The sequence below is a fragment of the Aedes aegypti genome, chromosome 3 (assembly GCF_002204515.2).
Source record: "Aedes aegypti strain LVP_AGWG chromosome 3, AaegL5.0 Primary Assembly, whole genome shotgun sequence".
NCBI classification, from domain to species: Eukaryota; Metazoa; Arthropoda; class Insecta; order Diptera; family Culicidae; genus Aedes; species Aedes aegypti.
The window spans coordinates 186890161-186909285 of NC_035109.1; the positions used below are offsets into that span (position 1 = coordinate 186890161).

At 36.3% G+C, this 19125-nt stretch overlaps 1 protein-coding gene across 1 annotated transcript; it reads left to right on the forward strand.

Moving 5' to 3' along the window:
• Window positions 1–3398: 3398 nt before the first annotated feature.
• Window positions 3399–9235, forward strand: LOC5577378 (cathepsin O). The gene is made up of 3 exons (XM_001656411.2): window positions 3399–4037; window positions 4098–4442; window positions 8231–9235. The coding sequence occupies exons 1-3, from the start codon at window positions 3562–3564 to the stop codon at window positions 8535–8537; spliced, it is 1128 nt and encodes a 375-aa protein (XP_001656461.1). The 5' UTR covers window positions 3399–3561; the 3' UTR covers window positions 8538–9235.
• Window positions 9236–19125: the final 9890 nt, after the last annotated feature.

A 19125-nucleotide genomic window follows, 5' to 3' on the forward strand; every position in this document is an offset into this window, starting at 1 on the left:
ATTTTTCACGAATTGAAGCGGCAAAATCAACATAATTAAGTAGTAAAATTGTAAAAACGATAAAACATTCAATATTGAACATACTGAAAATAACCGCAGCTTGAAAATAGCTTTCGTTAGAAATAGAGAATTAATTTCTTGTGGGGAAAAACAACGAACAACGATTACTCAAATTGATGTCGATGTCAATATAGCCCATTTGAAAACAGCGCCCATTTTTTTGTTCGGATGCGCCACTGCGACCAGTGTTTAGATCTATTGTGGCATTACCCGTATCCTTAGTGTATAGTGCATGTTGCATTACTCCATTTCCATTGATAGGTAATGGAGCATCGATTTCTGTACAGTTCTTGTTTTGATTCCCCAGAGGCTGATCAAAATCGAATGTGTTGAAAAGGCCCCCTTCATAGAGGTTTACATCTTAGCGAAGGCACGCCCCCTAGCAAACATAATCGATTTAATTTCTGAAAAATCAAATCGGTACTACTCACATGTGGGAATGCAATGGAAATCTAGTCCCATCCTTGTTTTGCTTTTAGTTTAGTCCCAGAAAAATACTAGAAAAAAATCAGAAGGGGTTGTGTACAAGACACGACCGCATGACGTTTACTACGCCAAGTGATTTTCTGCATTTGAATTTTAGTCGATTGTCATAGTTGCAGCCTTCCTTTAGTTCAAAATCTAACATAATTTCGTGATGGTCGCAACATTTTAAATTTTCAATTGACACCCTTTATATTGCCGTAAGACGTAGGTCACGTCAAAAGGAGCTTTGTGATAGCAGCAAAACCGAATCATGCTAGAAAATGTGTTTAGTAATAAGAATACACGTGAGTCGCTGCTCGCTGCTAACATTGTTGTTCTTGTAAGAACGAACCGCACAAGTTACAGGCATTGCGTAAACTGTTAAAAACTCCAGCAGATCTGATTTAAAATCTTGTTACAAGCTGTACAAATCTTCTGTTTATTTTTGTTTGAGAATATATGAGGTTGAATTGACTCTATGAAAACAAACTGTGTACTATATACAGTATTGGACAAAACATTTGCAACTTTTTCGATTTTCCATACAAAATTACCAACTTTGATAAACTATATCTCGGTTATTTATGGACCGATTTGAATGAAATTTTCACAGAATATCAGACATAACTCATATTTTTGAGTGATTTTTCCAATCACAAATTGAAAAGCAGTAACGGTTTGACTAAAGTGAATTTTTTGACGATTTTTTATAATTGACATAACTAAACATATTGAAGGAATAGCCTCATGGTGTCTTCAGCAAAGTTGTAGATTTTGACGAGATGAATAAGTTTGCTGAAGACAGTTTTTGTGTAGGGCAATCAGATTTTGAGATAAAAAGTTTTGAATTTTTCCTCGAAAATTACACTTTACTCAAACCGTTATTACTTATAAACTCGTGATTGGAAAAACATATTCAAAAATGTATGTTAAAATTCAAGTTATATCTGATGTTCTGTGAAAGTTTCATTCAAATCGGTCCATAAATAACTGAGATGTAACTTACCAAAGTTGGTCATTTTGTATGGAAAATCGAAAAAGTTGCAAATGTTTTGTCCAATACTGTATATACACACATTAGTGGTAAAACATGAACTGTCAAATACCCTTATACTCGATCCGTTGTGCTACCTGAGTTTGGGCGATCGGAGAATATTGGATGGTTCCATACATTCCTAAATACGAGTGAAATTGGCAATCCCCCTTTCTTGAGAGCCAGTATTAAAACATATCAGTTGTATTTTCTGCTGGGATTCCTATGGAATCTCCAAGCGGATCAGTAAAAACTCATTACAACTTTATTCCACTAACCTATCCACAATGTCCTTTCCATGACAACTGTGGAGAATCAGAGGTATACTCGCTCTTTAGTAAAAATGGTTGTCTAAATGATATTCCTTCCCTTACCCGATGACTGTAAAGACGTGGCCGGCGCCTTTACTGACTTTCAAATTTTGAGCTCTCAATCGTTTTATTTTGTATGGGGAAAGGCATCTACCTTCAAATTTCTCGCAAATGAAACCCTTAATCGAAAAAATATTTGGTAGAGTCACCCCACAGTTATGTAACTGAAGGTCATTTTTCAGAATAAAATATAATTAAACATCATGGTGAGGTTGTACAAAACAAAATTCCCTTCCAGACATTACACAATAAAGTTGTTTTCGGGAATACACCTCAAACTTCGCGATTATTTACCAAAAAGTGCCAATTTCTTTCGAATTGTCAAACGTTGTCCGTCTCACAGACGTGGATAACTGGGTGGGAAAGATGGATCAAATCGACTCATATTATGGATCAAAGCACTATAACAGCTATTTATCTGCGAGATGGTGTGTTAGTGATAGCATACGTTTTGGCGTTTGTTTCGGAATTGTGTTATCTTTGATTCATAACTGTGGTATGGTTTTCAATGCCTCACAGTTATGAATAAACGTTTGTAGGACTATGATTGAAATTTTATTTCCTACTGATGGAAAAATTATGCTTACACATGTTTTAATCGATTGTTATGCTGTACAGATTTAAGATTAGACACTAGCGCATGTGTTATGTGGTGATTACCGCATGTAGTCCATTTGTGCACATAGGCTGCAGTATGAAAAATTATATATCCATTCAGAATAAATATTTTGGCAATCTATCAAGTGCAATGGATAGCTATGATGTCAGTACTTGTTTGAAAAATATAAATTGTAATCCTTTGAAACTTAATGCATAAATATTGAAGCTTTCTATGAAAAAAAAAAAAACTATCAAAGTTACCTCGTTTTACGGTACTGCATTATTTTCGGTTTCTTTCCATACTAATTAGGTTCTGGGTGAAACGAAGAGAGGATTTTACCGGTTTTTTCCTCATCGGCATTCATGTACGATATTAAGACATTCGCTCCGGCTAATGGCCTACAACATCCTTTCGATGTCTTGAATTTTGGTGGGATATCTGTTATATTATCGAACCGTGCCTACTTATTCCACAATTCCTCCCTAACAAAAATAGCTCTAAGCTAATACAAATTACAGTAATGAAAAACAGAATTATTATATAATTTATAATAAAGTATTATGATTTTGGTTTCATAAAACCCATTCGTGAAAATCAATATTCCTACAGATACAAAACAGCCAAAGTAAGTCCAAATTAAAACATGTTCAATTATTTTACACTTACCTAATTTATGAAAATAGGATCGTTCAAGAATATGTTTACTTGAAAGCATCTCACACTTCCTCACGAAAGACTTGTCACTCAGCTCATCTCATTATGAGTATTTCATTCATGAACGAGATGCAAATGGGCAATGAACCATGTACAAAGAACGTAGAAAGTGTAACACACAACACAATCACTGAAAGCTGTTTTCTGTCTTCTTCTTAAACCGCGATCGGGATGCGCACTACCAAAACAAATGTATCAATGATGATAAGCCTCCGAAGATAGAACAATTCATCCAGCCCTTAGAACAGCCAGTTTGTGTTGTACCGCTCAACAAATAGGTTTGTTCCAATCGGTTAATAGAGAATTTCGTAGCCAAAATGTCGGAAGTAATTGAAATGATAATGATCCTTATCATAGTGACGCTCTGCTTTCTTATGATACCGTTCAACCTTCAGCCAAATTCAGTGATCGAAGCTCGCAAAAAGTTTGATACATTTATTAAGTTGTATGATAAACCTTACCGATACAACGTCCGTGAATATGATCACCGTTTTCAAATATTTCGAGTATCGTTGAACAAAATAGCTTCTTTAAATGCGCATCGAGTTGAGAACGATACTGCTATCTACGGGATTACTCAGTACGCAGACTTAACCGATCAAGAGTTTCTTCGTTTGCATTTGGCTGACTTGAAACATGAAACGACTCCTGGAACAGCGAACAATAGAGGGGTTAGCGTTCTGGATAAATTTATCATAGAATCAAAAAGTGCAGAAATGAAAGATGACATCATCTTCTCGCGAGCTAAGAGAGATCTGAAAATTCTGGATTATCTACCAAAGGTAGTCGATTGGTATGTACATATGGTGGAATACGTGTGCTTGGGTTAATCTTCGTTTACCGACTTTGACAGGCGAGATAAGGGAGTGGTAGCTCCGGTTCGATCGCAAGGAAGTTGTGGTGCTTGCTGGGCAATCAGTGTAGTCGACACAATTACGTCCATATCGGCAATCAAGAGGCAACAGAACTTTTCAGAGCTATGCCTGGATCAGGTGATCAACTGCGCTGGAAATGGAAACTTTGGCTGTGAAGGAGGTGACACCTGTCGGTTACTGGAGTGGCTGAAAGAAGAAAAGGTTAAACTCAACACACTGAAGCAATGTGAAGCACTAGATACAAGCAAAAATGGACCGAACTGTACATTTCAGCAGGCATCAAACGGAGAATATTTATCGCTGAATCAGTTCTCGTGTGTCAGGTGAGTGAACCTTGCAACTTGGCTTAGTGTTAGAATCCTTCTACGATTAGTTCGATCTGGACAAAAGTGTTTCCTTTTCTTCATATGTATGTGAAGTGACACTGCAGCTATTTGCGTGCAAATGCAACAATTAACTCAAAAACGGTAAGACCTACAAAAAAGTGTTGTATGGGGGACTGTCGTGAAATTTCCTGACGTTTTAGAAAAAAAAAATGAAAAAATAAAAAACATTTTCTACACTGAAAACAAAAAAAATATTCAAAACTTTAAAGTCGATTTAAAAAAAATGGCCACTTCAGATTTTTATCATCCTTAAGCAAAAAGTTTCGTAATTAAATTTACTAAAAGTCGTCCATACATTGCATATTGGGCATATTTTAGAGAAAAAAGTTTTTCTAACATTGATTTTTTTAAGTCCAAAATGATTTTTTTAGTTTATTTTTATTTCGCTTATGAAAAAAGTCGTGGTTTGTTTTTATTTTTATTATTGCTATATATCCTAAAACGTAGTATCTGCGCATTAATATTTACATTATTTTTGGGCTTTACTGAATAAATTGAATATTTTTGGTTCATCCTCTGAATTGGTACACCGTTTGGCTGCAATTTGTGTATCACTAATAGGCATAAAACAATAACATTTTTGGGTACCAGGGACAGTTTTAACCTTATCAAAAAATTCTACCAATTCCTCTGACATTTTAACATATTGTTCATTAGATATATAACAGAAATTTAATTTGGTGATACATGTATCAGTTTGTTTCACTGCCCAGTCGAATAGTTCTCGCGGAGTTGCGATTGTGTTTCCATAGTATTTTACAAGACTTGCTCTTTTTGCCATTCGCTTGAGAGTGCCACCAATAGCGTCACAGGGACCTTTGCCGTGGGATGTGGCAAAAAAGTGCCACTCTGCTTCCAATCCATGTATTTTCTTGAAATTACATAAGCTGACATTTTTTTTTATTATGAGCTGCAGCTCCATCTGACTTAAAAATAACTTTTGATTTGTTTAACAAAATTTATCAATTTTGAAATAAATAGCTGAACTGCTACTGTGTCATGGGTCTGATATTATAATAAAACTAACATTTTCCAATTTATTATCTTTTTTATGGTAAATCTAGAATTGGTGTATCGTTGCTTGGGAATTATTCCAGTGATATCCTTGAGCAGCGTTATAATTTTCAGAAAAGTCGCTAATTACCATGCAATGCATATGGTCAGAATTGAGAAGGTGCAGCGCTGTTTCATCCACTATTGTTTAAGACAGTTACCGTGGAACGATCCAACGAATCTTCCCGACTATTTAAGTCGTTGTAGGCTGATAGATTTGGAAGCATTGACTTCCAGACGAACTAAGATTCAGCAATTATTTGTGTATGACTTGTAGTCCAATAACATCGACTGCTCGGAACTGACCAACGAGCTGAGGTTTTACGCACCGACAAGGCAGCTCCGCAGGAGGCAGTTGCTGGTTATACGACCGCATAGAACGACATATGGACAAAACTGCCCAATGTCTAGTTGTTTGCGGGCATTCAATGATGTAGGATGTTATTTTGATTTTAAAATGTCCAAATGTACTTTTAAACATAGAATTAAGTATTTAAATTAACAGTCTGGCGGATTAAGGTATTGATCCAAGACGTAGCAATTAAATAAATAAATAAATAAATTTTCACGAGGCTTCTTACTCCTCTCCATGAAAAACACCCATAGACCATCACATTTCATCACATCACACCTCCATGCGTCACCGTTCCTTGGATGTAGCGCTCCTGAAGCTCGAGCTGTTTAACCGAAAGCGGCGGGCTGATGTGTGGTGCAGAGCGCCACATCCAAGGAACGGTGAAGCATGGAGGTGTGATGTGATGGAATGTGATGGTCTGGGGGTGTTTTTCATGGAGCGGAGTAGTAAGCCTCCTGAAAACCGACAGAATAATGACGGCGGATTCCTACATCAACATCTTGCGGGAAAATCTGGAGGTTTCGCTGATCCAGACGGGCCTTGAAGAGAAATACATTTTTCTCTAGAACAACAACCCGAAGCATACTGCCAAGAAGACCAAGTCTTTCTTCCAGTCTTGTCGGATTAAACCGCTGGAATGGACTCCACAAAGCCGAGACCTCAACCCCATCGAGAATTTGTGGGCGATTCTCGATGCCAGGGTAGACAAAACTGGTGTTACCAACAAAAATAATTATTTTGAGGCCTTGGAGCGCGCGTGGGAAGAACTAGAACCACAACACCTACAAAACCTGGTGAAAAGCATGCCGAAGCGCCTCCAGCAAGTCGTTAAGGCCAAAGAAGGACACATTAACTATTAAATTGCTTTTTATTTTTCTTAAATCATCTTTTCTGGGGACAAGAAGGAAGTGGGCACTTTATTTTGTCACTATTTATTTTTCAATACAAATTGATTTTCTCTTTCTTTGTGTAAAATTCTTTTTTTTTATCAAAATTTCGTATGTGCAACTTTGAAAGAATATCAAAAATAAAATACCAAAAAAGATTTAAGTGTGTTATCTTTAATTTGAACCAAATCAATGAGAGAAATTCGAAAACTGGTGAAGTGGGCACTTTATTTTGCCTAGCAGTGTACAATCTATTTTCTGATTCAAACTCATTTATCACTTGAAAACACAATCATATTTGACGGTTTTAAACAAAATCTTTGAAAAAATAAATTTCAGTTTGGTACTTAAAAAAAATTGAAGTTAGAAAAACTTTTTTCCTTAAAATATGCCCAATTTGCGATGTATGGACGACTTTTAGTAAATTTAATTACGAAACTTTTTGCTTAAGGATGATCAAAATTTGAAATGGCCGTTTTTTTAAATCGACTTTAAAGTTTTGATTTTTTTTTTTTCGGTGTAGAAAATGTGTTTTTATTCCTTCAATATTTTTTTTCTAAAACTTCAGGAAATTTCACGACAGTCCCCCATACAACACTTTTTTGTAGGTCTTACCTATTTTGAGTTATACGGGTTTATAAAAATAAGTAAAAAAAACTTTGAGACTTAAAAAATTCGATGTTGGAAAAACTTTTTTCCCTAAAATATGCCCAATTTGCAATGTATTGACGACTTTTAGTAAATTTAATTACGAAACTTTTTGCTTAAGGATGATCAAAATCTGAAATGGCCGTTTTTTTAAATCGACTTTAAAGTTTTGAATATTTTTTTTTTCAGTGTAGAAAATGTGTTTTTATTTTTTCAATATTTTTCTCTAAAACGTCAGGAAATTTCACGACAGTCTCCCATAAAACACTTTTTTGTAGGTCTTACCGTTTTCGAGTTATACGGGTTTATAAAAATAAGTAAAAAAAAACTTTGACCCTTTCCAAATGGTAGTCTAGATCGATTTTGAAAAAACAAAGTATGTAAAGTATTTTAGTTTCACATAGTCTTTACACCCAGAAAGTTTCATTGAATTCTGAAGGGGTACTGCCAATCCCTTTGTCGAGTTGGCGTGAAATCCGTCATAACAGTCACATTGAGATTATAAATGAGCCTCGTAAAGTAATAGCAATGAAATTTCTATCAGAGTTATTTTCTGACTATTCATCTAGTATGCGTACAAAATATCAGCCTCAAATAAGCACTTTTGCGTTCCTGGTAATTTTTAGAAATTTTAGTTTTCTCCCATACTGTCATAAAATGCAAACTTGGTATCCCATTTACTCAATGCATACTTTTGTCGAATGTTACAAATATGCAGTTATGGACAGCACACTACCTGTATAAAAATATAATACCTCCTAATTCTATCGATTTCATTTCAGTCTAGTCGACCGTGAACATCTGATGCTTCGCTACCTGGCCACTCATGGTCCAATAGTGGCGGCCGTGAATGCCGCCTCGTGGAAATATTACCTGGGTGGCGTCATTCAGTACCACTGTGAGGAAGCGTACGAAGATCTGAACCATGCGGTGGAAATCGTCGGTTACAATCTGGAGAGCCAAATCCCCTACTACCTAGTGAAGAACTCCTGGGGCCCGAGGTTCGGCGATCGAGGCTACATCAAGATTCAGGTGGGGAAGAACTTGTGCGGGATTGCCAATAGGGTTTCTTTCATTGAACTCGTGTAGAGCAATAAACAGTTGTTTCACTCTTGCATCGCTGCGTTTGTTTTATTTAGAATTTTTCAGTTTTCTTTTTCTTGTTTTCTGTTGTTTTTATCTGTATAATGTGATTTTTCGTGTTATATACAGTATTATATGCATCTGTAAGTTATTGTGTTGCAGTAGTTTGTTCGTGAGAAATATACCCGGTAGTTAATACTTTTTACAATTACGTTTGATTCTATGAGTTTTCGTATATAATCAAAATTTTAATGAACTATAAAATGTTGTTGGATAAGTCATAATGATTGATGAAACATATTCAAAACTGAAATATTGGATTAGATTCATATAACATAATGACTAATTATAACATGTTTTGATAATTTAGTAAAATGTTTTTTTTTTTTCAATGCATAAATCATGAGTATAAAATTATTCTCTTGCAACCCATATGCTAGTGCCACCGCATTATCCAAGCATGACAGTAGATGGCAGAGTTGATATATCGGTAATTATTCCAATTTGTGCAAACTTTGTCAGACATTTGGATAAAGCAGATAACACGATGTTGTAAAACCGAAATGATTGAAAAATATAACCTTCCTTTGGATTTACAGGTTATTGAGCAGATTATTTCTTAATTAAAAATGATAAAGGAATGTCCTTGAGTCAAATGAAACTGTTCACATGTCGTACCGTAGGTATATGAAACAATTTTAAACGTATTCCAGAAGTAAGTTGAGTAAGTATTCGTTTTCAATATTGCAACACCCCAAAAAGTTTAGAATCACCGAAGAGCTTAAGTTGATATGGGGCTGTCCATCAACCACATGATCTTTTTTTGTGATTCCAGACCCCCACCCCCTTCCCCCTTTGTCCTTTGTCCATACAAAAATGTTAAAAATTGTATGGACCCATTGTCATTGGTCAGACCCCCCTCCTCCCCCCATGAATGACCACGTGGCTTATGGACGACCCTTATGCTAATGATTCTATTTTTTTTTCAGGAATTGTTGCAATATTTGAAACGGGTGTTACAATATTCGGTGAAGGGAACCCATATTTTCGACGGTAGTGTAATTCGTTTTCTTACCAGAATCCTATGGGATGCGGGGTGAACCCGGCATGTACAACATCAATAACAAAGAGAAGAACGCGGTGCAGCATTCAGAGATGCAAAGTTTCCAGAGTACCGTTTCGAGTCCGTGAGGTGAAGCCTAAAGAGTGGTAATGGTTAAGACCAAAGGTGTCATGGCACCCCAAGATCGATAATCGATCACCCCACTATCCCATGCCCTCCGGCGCCGTATGCGGCAAATGTAGGAGAAAACGAGGAAAGGGTGACGAACGAAGAGCTGGCAGAAGTCGTGAAATCATTCGTTTCAAATAAGGCACCGGGACCAGGATGTTGCCCTAAAAGTGGCAGACAATGCGGATCTGGACATGTTCAGAACCACGATGCAACGCTAATCAAGGAATCTTCCTGGATGTATGGAAGCGACATAAATTGGTGCTACTAATGAAGGTGGGGAAACCACCCGGTGGGGGATTTGTCGATGTGTAGATCTATTTGTCTACTTCGGAGGAATGCTATCGACTGAGGGAACTGGCAGTGATCTGTTATTGGCGTTGCAGTCAGTGTAAATCAAAAGCTGATTCGTTCCATCGAAACGTCGGACAATTGAAACGAATCAGCTTTTGATTTACACTGACTGCAACGCCAATAACAGATCACTGCTATTTGTCTACTATATACGACGGGCAAATTATTGGAGCGGTTGATCCTCAGCTGACTAGTACCGTATACGGAAGGTGCTTACGGCCTGCCCAACAACCAGTTTGGATTCAGGAAAGATAAATCTACTCTGCACGCTATCCAGTCGGTCGTTCAGAGAGCTGAGGTGGCAATATAGCATTTAATGAGCGGCATCCGTTACTGCGCGGTTGTCACTCTGGATGTGAAGAATGCGTTGAATAGCGCGAGCTGGGAGGCGACAACCCACGCACTCCACCGCCTCAAGGTACCGGTGCATTTGTGTAAGCTTCTAAAAAGCTGAATTGATGATAGGATTATACTGCACAACACAGAAGAGAGACAGAAAAGCGTGCGAATTACCGCGGGAGTAGCTCAAGGTTCAATCCTGAGCCCGATATTATGGAACGCGATGTACGATGACGTACTGAGGCTACCCCTTATGACGGGTGCTAAGTATTGTTGGGTTTGCCGACGTCATCACCCTAGTGGTCTATGGCAAATCGAAGGAGGAAATGGAGTTAACAGCAGTGCAATCTACGGCTAAAGCGGTGCTTTCAAGGATGACGTCCATCAGTTCTGCTGTAATTGCCGAGCTCCTGGTAGGCGTGGCGTTATCCTTACTGACGATGAAGGACCATTCTGATGAAAAGCACTTAGAACGAGCAGAAAGAGGTCGTGTACATCATAGCCGGGATGACGCCTAACAAGGAAGATTTTCAATGCTTAAACCAAAGAGGTACCAGAGGGGTCCGCAACGCATGTAAAGAGACAACGCTTAGAGATTGGCAGCAGGAATGGGATAGCTCCACTAAAAGTAGATGGACCCAACGGCTAAGACCAAATGTGTCAGATTGGTATAAACGAAACCATGGGAAAGGGCATAGTTGATATTAGCAGTACCTGCACCTGGTTCCAATTACTGGTGTGGAGGAAATAGTGTAGCAAGTTGTGTTTGATTGCCCGCTTTTCATTGTTGTGAGAGAAAACATGCTCGCTGCATGCGGAGGGAACACTCCCCGAACAATATAATGCAGCAAATATTTGTATGGATGCCGAGTGCTGAAATGTAGTAACTACGACGGCTATGGCGTGCCGACCAAAAGTCGGCTGCAATTGATTTGCAGTTTAGATAGGCTACTTCTGCTACATGTGTTATGTGCAATATGCATTGGCCCCTCTCCGAAGAAACACCTTAAGGTGCTTCCGGGGAGAAAGGGACAGAGGGCAGTCTGTGCATTCTGTACACCACTTGAAAATAGCTCACCTACGGTCGTCGGTGGTGAAGCATCGTCACATTTCGTGAGTTATCTTCTCAGGGGTCTGATTGTGGATTTTCCAATTGTAAAAAAGAGAAGTGTTATAAATATCGCTCTGATCGAACATAATCAATCACGAGTGCACAAATTGACATAAGTACTTATTTGATCATCTACATTGAGCACTTGAATGTAACTTCATAAAGTTTTACTTTAGACCTGCCCTGTCAAAAAACCATGTCAATCCCCATGTCAAAAAACCTAACTCAATCAGTGGGTTTAAATTCCATTCATGAACTTCGAGTGACTTGGCAATTACAACATCTTACATAATGCAAGCTTTTGACAAACTCATCTGCAGCCTGTAAATACTATGAAAAAAAATCCATCGGTCTGACTAAGCTCTGGAAAAGTTTCCAGATGAATTTAGAACAGACTTTTTCTTGTTTTTCTTGTAATTACATTTACACAGACAGTCAGAGCATGCTTTCAGTGTAGTGCTCTAATAGTGGTAAGCTCCATCGAAGTTAATACGCCAATCGCGTATTATCCTCGATTTTACTATAGTAAAATCGAAGATAATTCGTGATTGGTGTCGTAACTTCGATGGAGCTTACGACCATAAGTGTGTTTCCACATATATTAACTGAGAATTTTTATCAAAGTTGACCTTTTCGTATGTTCATATCTTGCAGCCCACAGACGCTCAGAAGGTTTGACCAACATTGACTCCGCCCTCATGTTGATGCTCATGTTGACGCTATGTTTGACCATGTATAAGGCTGCTTGACGAACCAATTTGACAGTTTGTGAAACCGATTTGACGGTTGGCAAATCGGACGGCCAAAATCAATTGAGTTTTATATAGCTCAAACCACCGGAGGGAGGAGCCAAATGTTTGACGACCTAATCGTACCGTCTGTAGGGATGTTGCATCAACAAACTGTCAAATTTTAGTTTGTTTATGCGCTGCTGGTCATCTTGGTGGACAATCGGACAATCTTGGCGGATACGTGAAGCTCGTCGAGTGGTTCGAATGCGCCGTATGTATTGGCCACCACTTCGTTCCATTCCATCAGATTGTCCGGCAGGGCGCTGAGATTATTTTTGTAGATTCCTAAGCAATCCAGAGCAATCAAGTAATTTTTCATTGTACTAGAAATAATTGAAATTCTTGATCGAAATAAATTTAGTAAATTCCGTAATAAATTTAGTAATCACTCAATAATCTCATATATTTCTAAACAGACTGGTTAAGGGATTCTATGAGTATTTTTTTCCAGGAGCTCCTCGAGCAATTTCTCCTGTAATTCCTCCAAGAATTCTCAGGGCTGGTAGCGAATTAGGGGAAGTGGTGGTAAATGAACAGGGGTGGTAAAATGAACACCGTGCCTTTTACCGAGAAAAAACAAATTTCAATGAATTTTTATCACGCACGGTCAAATTAGAGCATAAATCCAAATGTGCGAGTTGATACGTAGGTCAATTGAAGCGAAAATATCAACGAAAACTAAGATTTTAGAATACCACGTTTGAAAATTATATTTGACGTAACTTTTAGCTCGAAAGACTTGAGGTTTTTCAGTGATGTGAATATCGTTATGATATGATGTCAAAGCTGATACCTTTAGAATTCTTTTTGAATGGGTTACAATCATGAATGGATGTATTTTCAGTGGGGCAATGAAAATTTTAGGAAATATTTATTATGCTCACGTTTTTTGCATGGTGTTCATTTTACCACCAACCGCTAATCATTTTACCCACATAGTGCAGGTAAAATGAACATTTGCATCACTTTTTGATAGCGATGAAAAGATGTGAAAGCTTAGCTATTTTAGTCTGAATCCATGTCGCTGCTATAGATAACATCTCTATTTTTGATGTTGTGCGATAGAACTATACAAATTTCTCGTTTTTCTATCAGAAACAAGATGATTTCCTTAAGGTGTTCATTTTAGCACCCCTTCCCCTACTCTTTAGTGACTTGGCCGCTATTCACTATTTGCAACAAAAAGTAACTTTTTTCAATATTTATATTTATATATTTATTTAGAAATTACTCCAGGATTTCGTCCAAGCAGTTCTTTGAAAATTCAGAAAATTACTATTTCTTTATGAAATTTCCTAGAAACTGCACTTTCCAAATATTTCTTAAAAAATACTCCAGAGATGCTGAAAATATTTCCTTAGAAACTCCTCCAGGAATCTCTACAGAAATTTCTCCAGATATTCCTCAGAATATCCTTCAGGGAATTCTCCGGAAAATTCCTCAGAGATTTTCAGATATTCGCCTGGACAAACTTCCAAAAATTCCACGATGGATTTTCCGAGAAACCCGAGAATTCTTCAAGGTGTAAGTTCAGAAATTTCTTTAGAAATTCTTTCATAGATTCAGGGATATTTGTATTAATTACACCGTGTATTCCTCTAGTAATTTCTTAAGAAACTAATCTAGAAGTTTTCCTTCCAAGTTTTCCTTCAGATATCTTTCCAATGATTCAATTTTATTATTGAAGAATTTCTGGCTTGCCGCCTGAGCCTTTAGATTTATATGTTATTATTATTATCATTTTGTAATATAATTTTGAAAAGACAAAGAGGTTTTGTGCCTTTTGAGAAGAATTTCATAAGGAAATCACTCAAAGGGGCTTTTCCCTCTTTCAAAATTTTTAGTTAAAAAATAAATAAATAAATAAATAAATAAGAATTTCTGCCAGTTATTCCACCAGGGATTCCTCAAAACGTATCTATAAAGTTTCCTCCAGAGATTTATCCAAGAATTTCTACAAGATTTCCGTCAAAAAATCAACCCATAAGAAATTTATTCAAAATTAATTCCAAGGCTTCCTCCAAACGTGTCTCCAGGGGTTCTTCCATAAATTCCGGCAGGATTTCCTCCTTCGGAATTTCATACTGAGATTGAGAAATATTTTCAGGAAATCTTCCAGGGATGTTTTATAAATTCCACTTTTTCCAGAAACTACTCCAGAGATTTCTCCCAAGAATGCTCTAGGCTTCCTGTTGAAGTCTATTCAGGAATTTCTGTAAGGATACCGGGATTTCAGAAATATGTCAAGGGATTCTACAAAGAACATCTTCAAGTAATTCTTCAGGCCTTACTTTAGCGATTCATCTACATTCCTGTTCCTGCACGATGGAATCTCACAGAAATTCTTCCGGGAAAGTTTTTTTTTTTGAGAAATTCCTGATGGAATCTTTGGAGGCATTCCAGAAGAAATACCTAGAGAAATTCGTGAAGGAATCCTTAAATAAATTAATTTGAAAAAAAAAGTAGTTCATATTGGAATTTCTTACAATCGCTTCTAAGAATCCCATAAAAAGTACCTTAGGAAATTCCTGAAAAAACTGCTTGAGAGATTTTTGCAATCTTTCTGGAAGGAATCTCTGAAACCATCTTTAATGTGAATTCTGAAAGGCTTTGAAATTCCTTGATACAACTCCTGAGGAATTCCTGGCAGTGGTATATCTGGGGGAATCTCTTGATGAGTTTTTTAAGATGTTTCTGGAGAAATACCTCACAAAATTTTGTAAATACCACTAGAAGAGTACATGGCAGAATTCCTGCAGGGTTCTATGGAAAAAAATAGCGAAAATTTCTTTGCTGAAACTTTGCAGTAATTACTGGAGAAATTGTTAGAGAAATTTGTAGTGAAATCCATGAAAAAAGGAGAAATTCGTGGAGAAATATTCATTCAGGTATATTTATACATAAAAAAATCATGAGAAATTACTGAAAGAATGTCTAAATTAATGTTTGAATAATATGTTTGGAGAACTTCGAAAGAAATTCCTGGAGGAATACCTCAAGAAACTCCTGCAGAAATCATTGCAAATATTCTCTGAAATGCCTTGATGAATTTTGGGACGCTGGTATACCTGGATAAATCGTTGGAAGAAATCCAAGAGGAAATTCCGAACATATCTTCAGAAGAATTCCATGAAGAATATCTGGAATAATTTCGGAGTAATCACTGTGAATTTCTGTAGGAATTCCCGGTGAAATTCATGAAGTAATTGTTGGCTATTTTCCTGTAAAAAATATCATGAATAAATTCCTGGATGATTCCCTGGAGAAATTTCTGAAGCAACTTAGCTGAGCTCTTATTTTATTTCAGTTGAATAAACTATTGTTCAGCTTAGTGGCGTATCCACGGTGGAGGGGGTTAGTGGGTTTAGGGTAAAAAAAAATGAAAATTAAAAATTTTCCCTAATTACATTTAATGAATAACATTAAACGTTTAACAACTATCTAAAAACTAAACATTACATATACTTTGCATAGTATATGTAATGTTTAGTTTTTCGGTTGTTGTCAAACTTTCACTCGACTGGTTAGCCGTAAAACCACGATCATAATTAATTAAAAACAAGTATTAAACTGTATTTTCATTGAATTTATGGGTCTCTTATAAAGCCCAGTGTGATGTTACTTATCGAAGCTTCAAAACCAATACTAATGATCATTTTTTTACTATTACACTAGTATTTGAAACAATGTTTAATTTATTAACTCAAAATATTCCATCTTTTAGAGCGAATTGCAAAATGTGGAAAACTTTCTTCGCTGGAAAAATAAATCGTCCAAAATCTCTCACGAATTACAATTCAACAGAGCTCATAATCATCTGATCACATGATTATCACTATTATAAAGGTAATTGAAATTACACTCTTCTTAGTTTGGAACTATTATGTTCAATTATTATAAAACAATAAAGCTTTGTATTATTTAATTTAAGAAGATTTTTTTTAAAGAAGTCTTATACCTCATGTAGTAATCCTAGTGGAATTTCTGGACGAATCGCTGAAGGAATTCCTAAAGCATTTTCCGAACGAATTTTCGGTGCAAATTTTTGGAAAATTTTCTCTAGAATTTTTTATAGAAATTTCCGGATAAATTTATGATGTGAATAACTGTGGAATTCCCTGGTGAAATTTCTAAAGAAAACTTAAATATTAATTCCTGGTACATATGTTTCCATTCGACAAATACCAAGCTGAAATGACAAGCTGAAACTAATAACATTGTTTAATTAGTTTGCCTTGATTCTTCATAAATATTTTCTAGATTCTGGAACGCGGTATCATTGATTCATAATCGCTCATCGATTGACATCGGAAGCAATTTCTACCTTTTTTGCATTCACGGAAACAACAGTCAATCAAAATCGACGGTCGAAAATATTCTCCATCCCGGTCACATAAAAGATGGTGCTGGTAATTGTAAAATTTTATTATTAATTATTAATTTTATTATTCAACTAAAACTATAATTTCAATGCTGAATGCAGTAGTTACAGACAGAATGTATAATTATTCATATTAAAAATGTATATTTATAATACCAGAGGCGTAATCAGGGTGAAAACTCGTTGGTCAATTTTGTAAAAAACTACATATTTTTGGTGTCAACCACTTGACTTCATTTTCACCTTTACCACGAAAATGGTGAATGGCCACATGATTTCTCCGATTCTACCTCATTACCCCGAATGCCATCACTCCGTATTCCATTACCCCGAATGTACCATTACCCCGAATTCCATCACACCGAATGCTATTTCCCCGAATTTACAAATATCTTGACATGATGATATTGATGACATTTCCCCATTGTATTGGAATTCGGGGTAATGGCGTTCGGGTTAATGGCATTCGGGGTAATGAGTTTCGTGGTGATGGGATCGATTTCTCCAGTTGTGACGACAGGACGGGCAAACATAAGGGTATTATTAACAATGTAGGAGATGAAGAAATTCGGTTTATTCTGGCAAAAGAAGAAGAAACAATGATGACCTACGAGTGTTTTTCAAAACTACACTTCTCAAAATATGGAAAATGCATAAGGGATCATCCTTAAATCACGTGGTAACATATTGGCAGGATGAGCGGAGGTGGTAATTGTTCTACCAAAAGACCACAGTTCATTTAAAAAAAAATGACCACGTGATTTATGGACAGTCCCGAAGAATATTTATATTTCATTCGATATGGATTTTTATATGAAAATATTATAAAGAAGATGAATTAACTGTTTTTCGTCAAATCAAGGCAATTGCTGGAAGAATATATTACAGTAGAGTGGATGATGATTGGATTACTATACTTCAGTGGCTGACAAATAACCACTGTTGCCAGAATAGGGGCAGCAGTTGGTAAACGTACGTTTCCTCACATAAGAAAAACAGCAAACGTGTCAAAGCAAGAGTTGATGATATTTCTGGATGAGGTTCTGTGATCGCATTTGGCTGGAAGATTTTAAGCAATAATATAAAATAATATATAATAAGATCAGCATACACAAAAAAACACTTTTTCAAACATCCCTTTTCTTAAATACGTTCAAAACTGCAAAACCATTCGTAATGTATATTGCAATACCAAATTACCACAGATTTATTCATAAAAATTGAAAAACAAGAAAATCAAAAATCAAATTCCGGATAATTGAGTCTAAAATTCCGGGTAATCGAATCCCGGATAATCGAGTCTCCGGATAATCGAGTCCAACCTGTATAACTAGACATTAAACATACATCCACGAGCCCTTTGAAGTCGTTTTTAATAAATTTTCACTTGTACTTGATGTACCGATTTTTACTTTAAAATCCATTCGAATGGAAAGATATGCTTCGTGTTAATTTTAAAACTATCCATAAACTTCACACAAAATCGCGATTTTCCTCTAGTTATTTTTTTTAAATTTAATATTTACCATATTTTTTACTAGTGATAAAGTTCATGCCTGCTTCGATAGGATGTTTAACAGAAAAAAAAGTTTCATGGTATGCAACTCATATAGCTTGGTATAATTTTGAATCGACTTACAATATGTTTATATCTATTAATTTTTAATGAATGCCTACACTGGCAACACTCCACATATTCATATAATAACATACTTATGGTCTTTCATATAATAACATACTTAAAAAAATAGCCAATAAAATCACTCCCACTTCCCTTATCAGTAGAAACAGTATTTCCTTATATTCTACATTTTTAACATTGCCCTTATGTTTTCCCTTCCTATCTACACGGCTGGATGAAATATTTGGCCTTTCTCCATTTTCGTGGTAAAGGTGGGAATAGCGTCAAGCGGTCGGTAATCAGCATAAACAAATCTAGGTTATTATGAAACTGTATCCACGTGTTTTCACCCTGGTAACGCTTCTGGTATAATAAATATACATTCTGTCTGTAACTACTGCAATCAGTATTGAAATTATAGTTTTAGTTGAAAAAGAAAATTTTACAATTATATTCGATATGCAACAATTTGCACCTTCAAGAGCCCCTCCTGGCTACACCACTGGCCCATCACCCGAAAAGCTTTGGATTTTTCCATATTTTGACATATAGAATCCAACAAAAATAGTCCGGTTGAAATCCCCGGGGGGCGTGATCGTGACCCTCCCTTGTCAGACATATTCAGGATTGTTTTGCTATGTAGCCGCGGACCTTATCACAAGGCTATTGAAACCCAACAGACGTGTTTTGCGTGGACGTGATGTCCTTGAAGTGACTGTATTTGAACCCACCACAAAAAGCAGTATTACTTTTGTGCTAAATTGTA

What these genes read in the sequence shown, in the direction of transcription:
- LOC5577378 (XM_001656411.2), top strand. Translation starts at nt 3,562, where the DNA reads ATGTCGGAAGTAATTGAAATGATAATGATCCTTATCATAGTGACGCTC. An exon ending in CTACCAAAGGTAGTCGATTG is followed by an intron (nt 4,038 to 4,097) that starts GTATGTACATAT and finishes CGACTTTGACAG; the next exon opens with GCGAGATAAGGGAGTGGTAG. An exon ending in AATCAGTTCTCGTGTGTCAG is followed by an intron (nt 4,443 to 8,230) that starts GTGAGTGAACCT and finishes ATTTCATTTCAG; the next exon opens with TCTAGTCGACCGTGAACATC.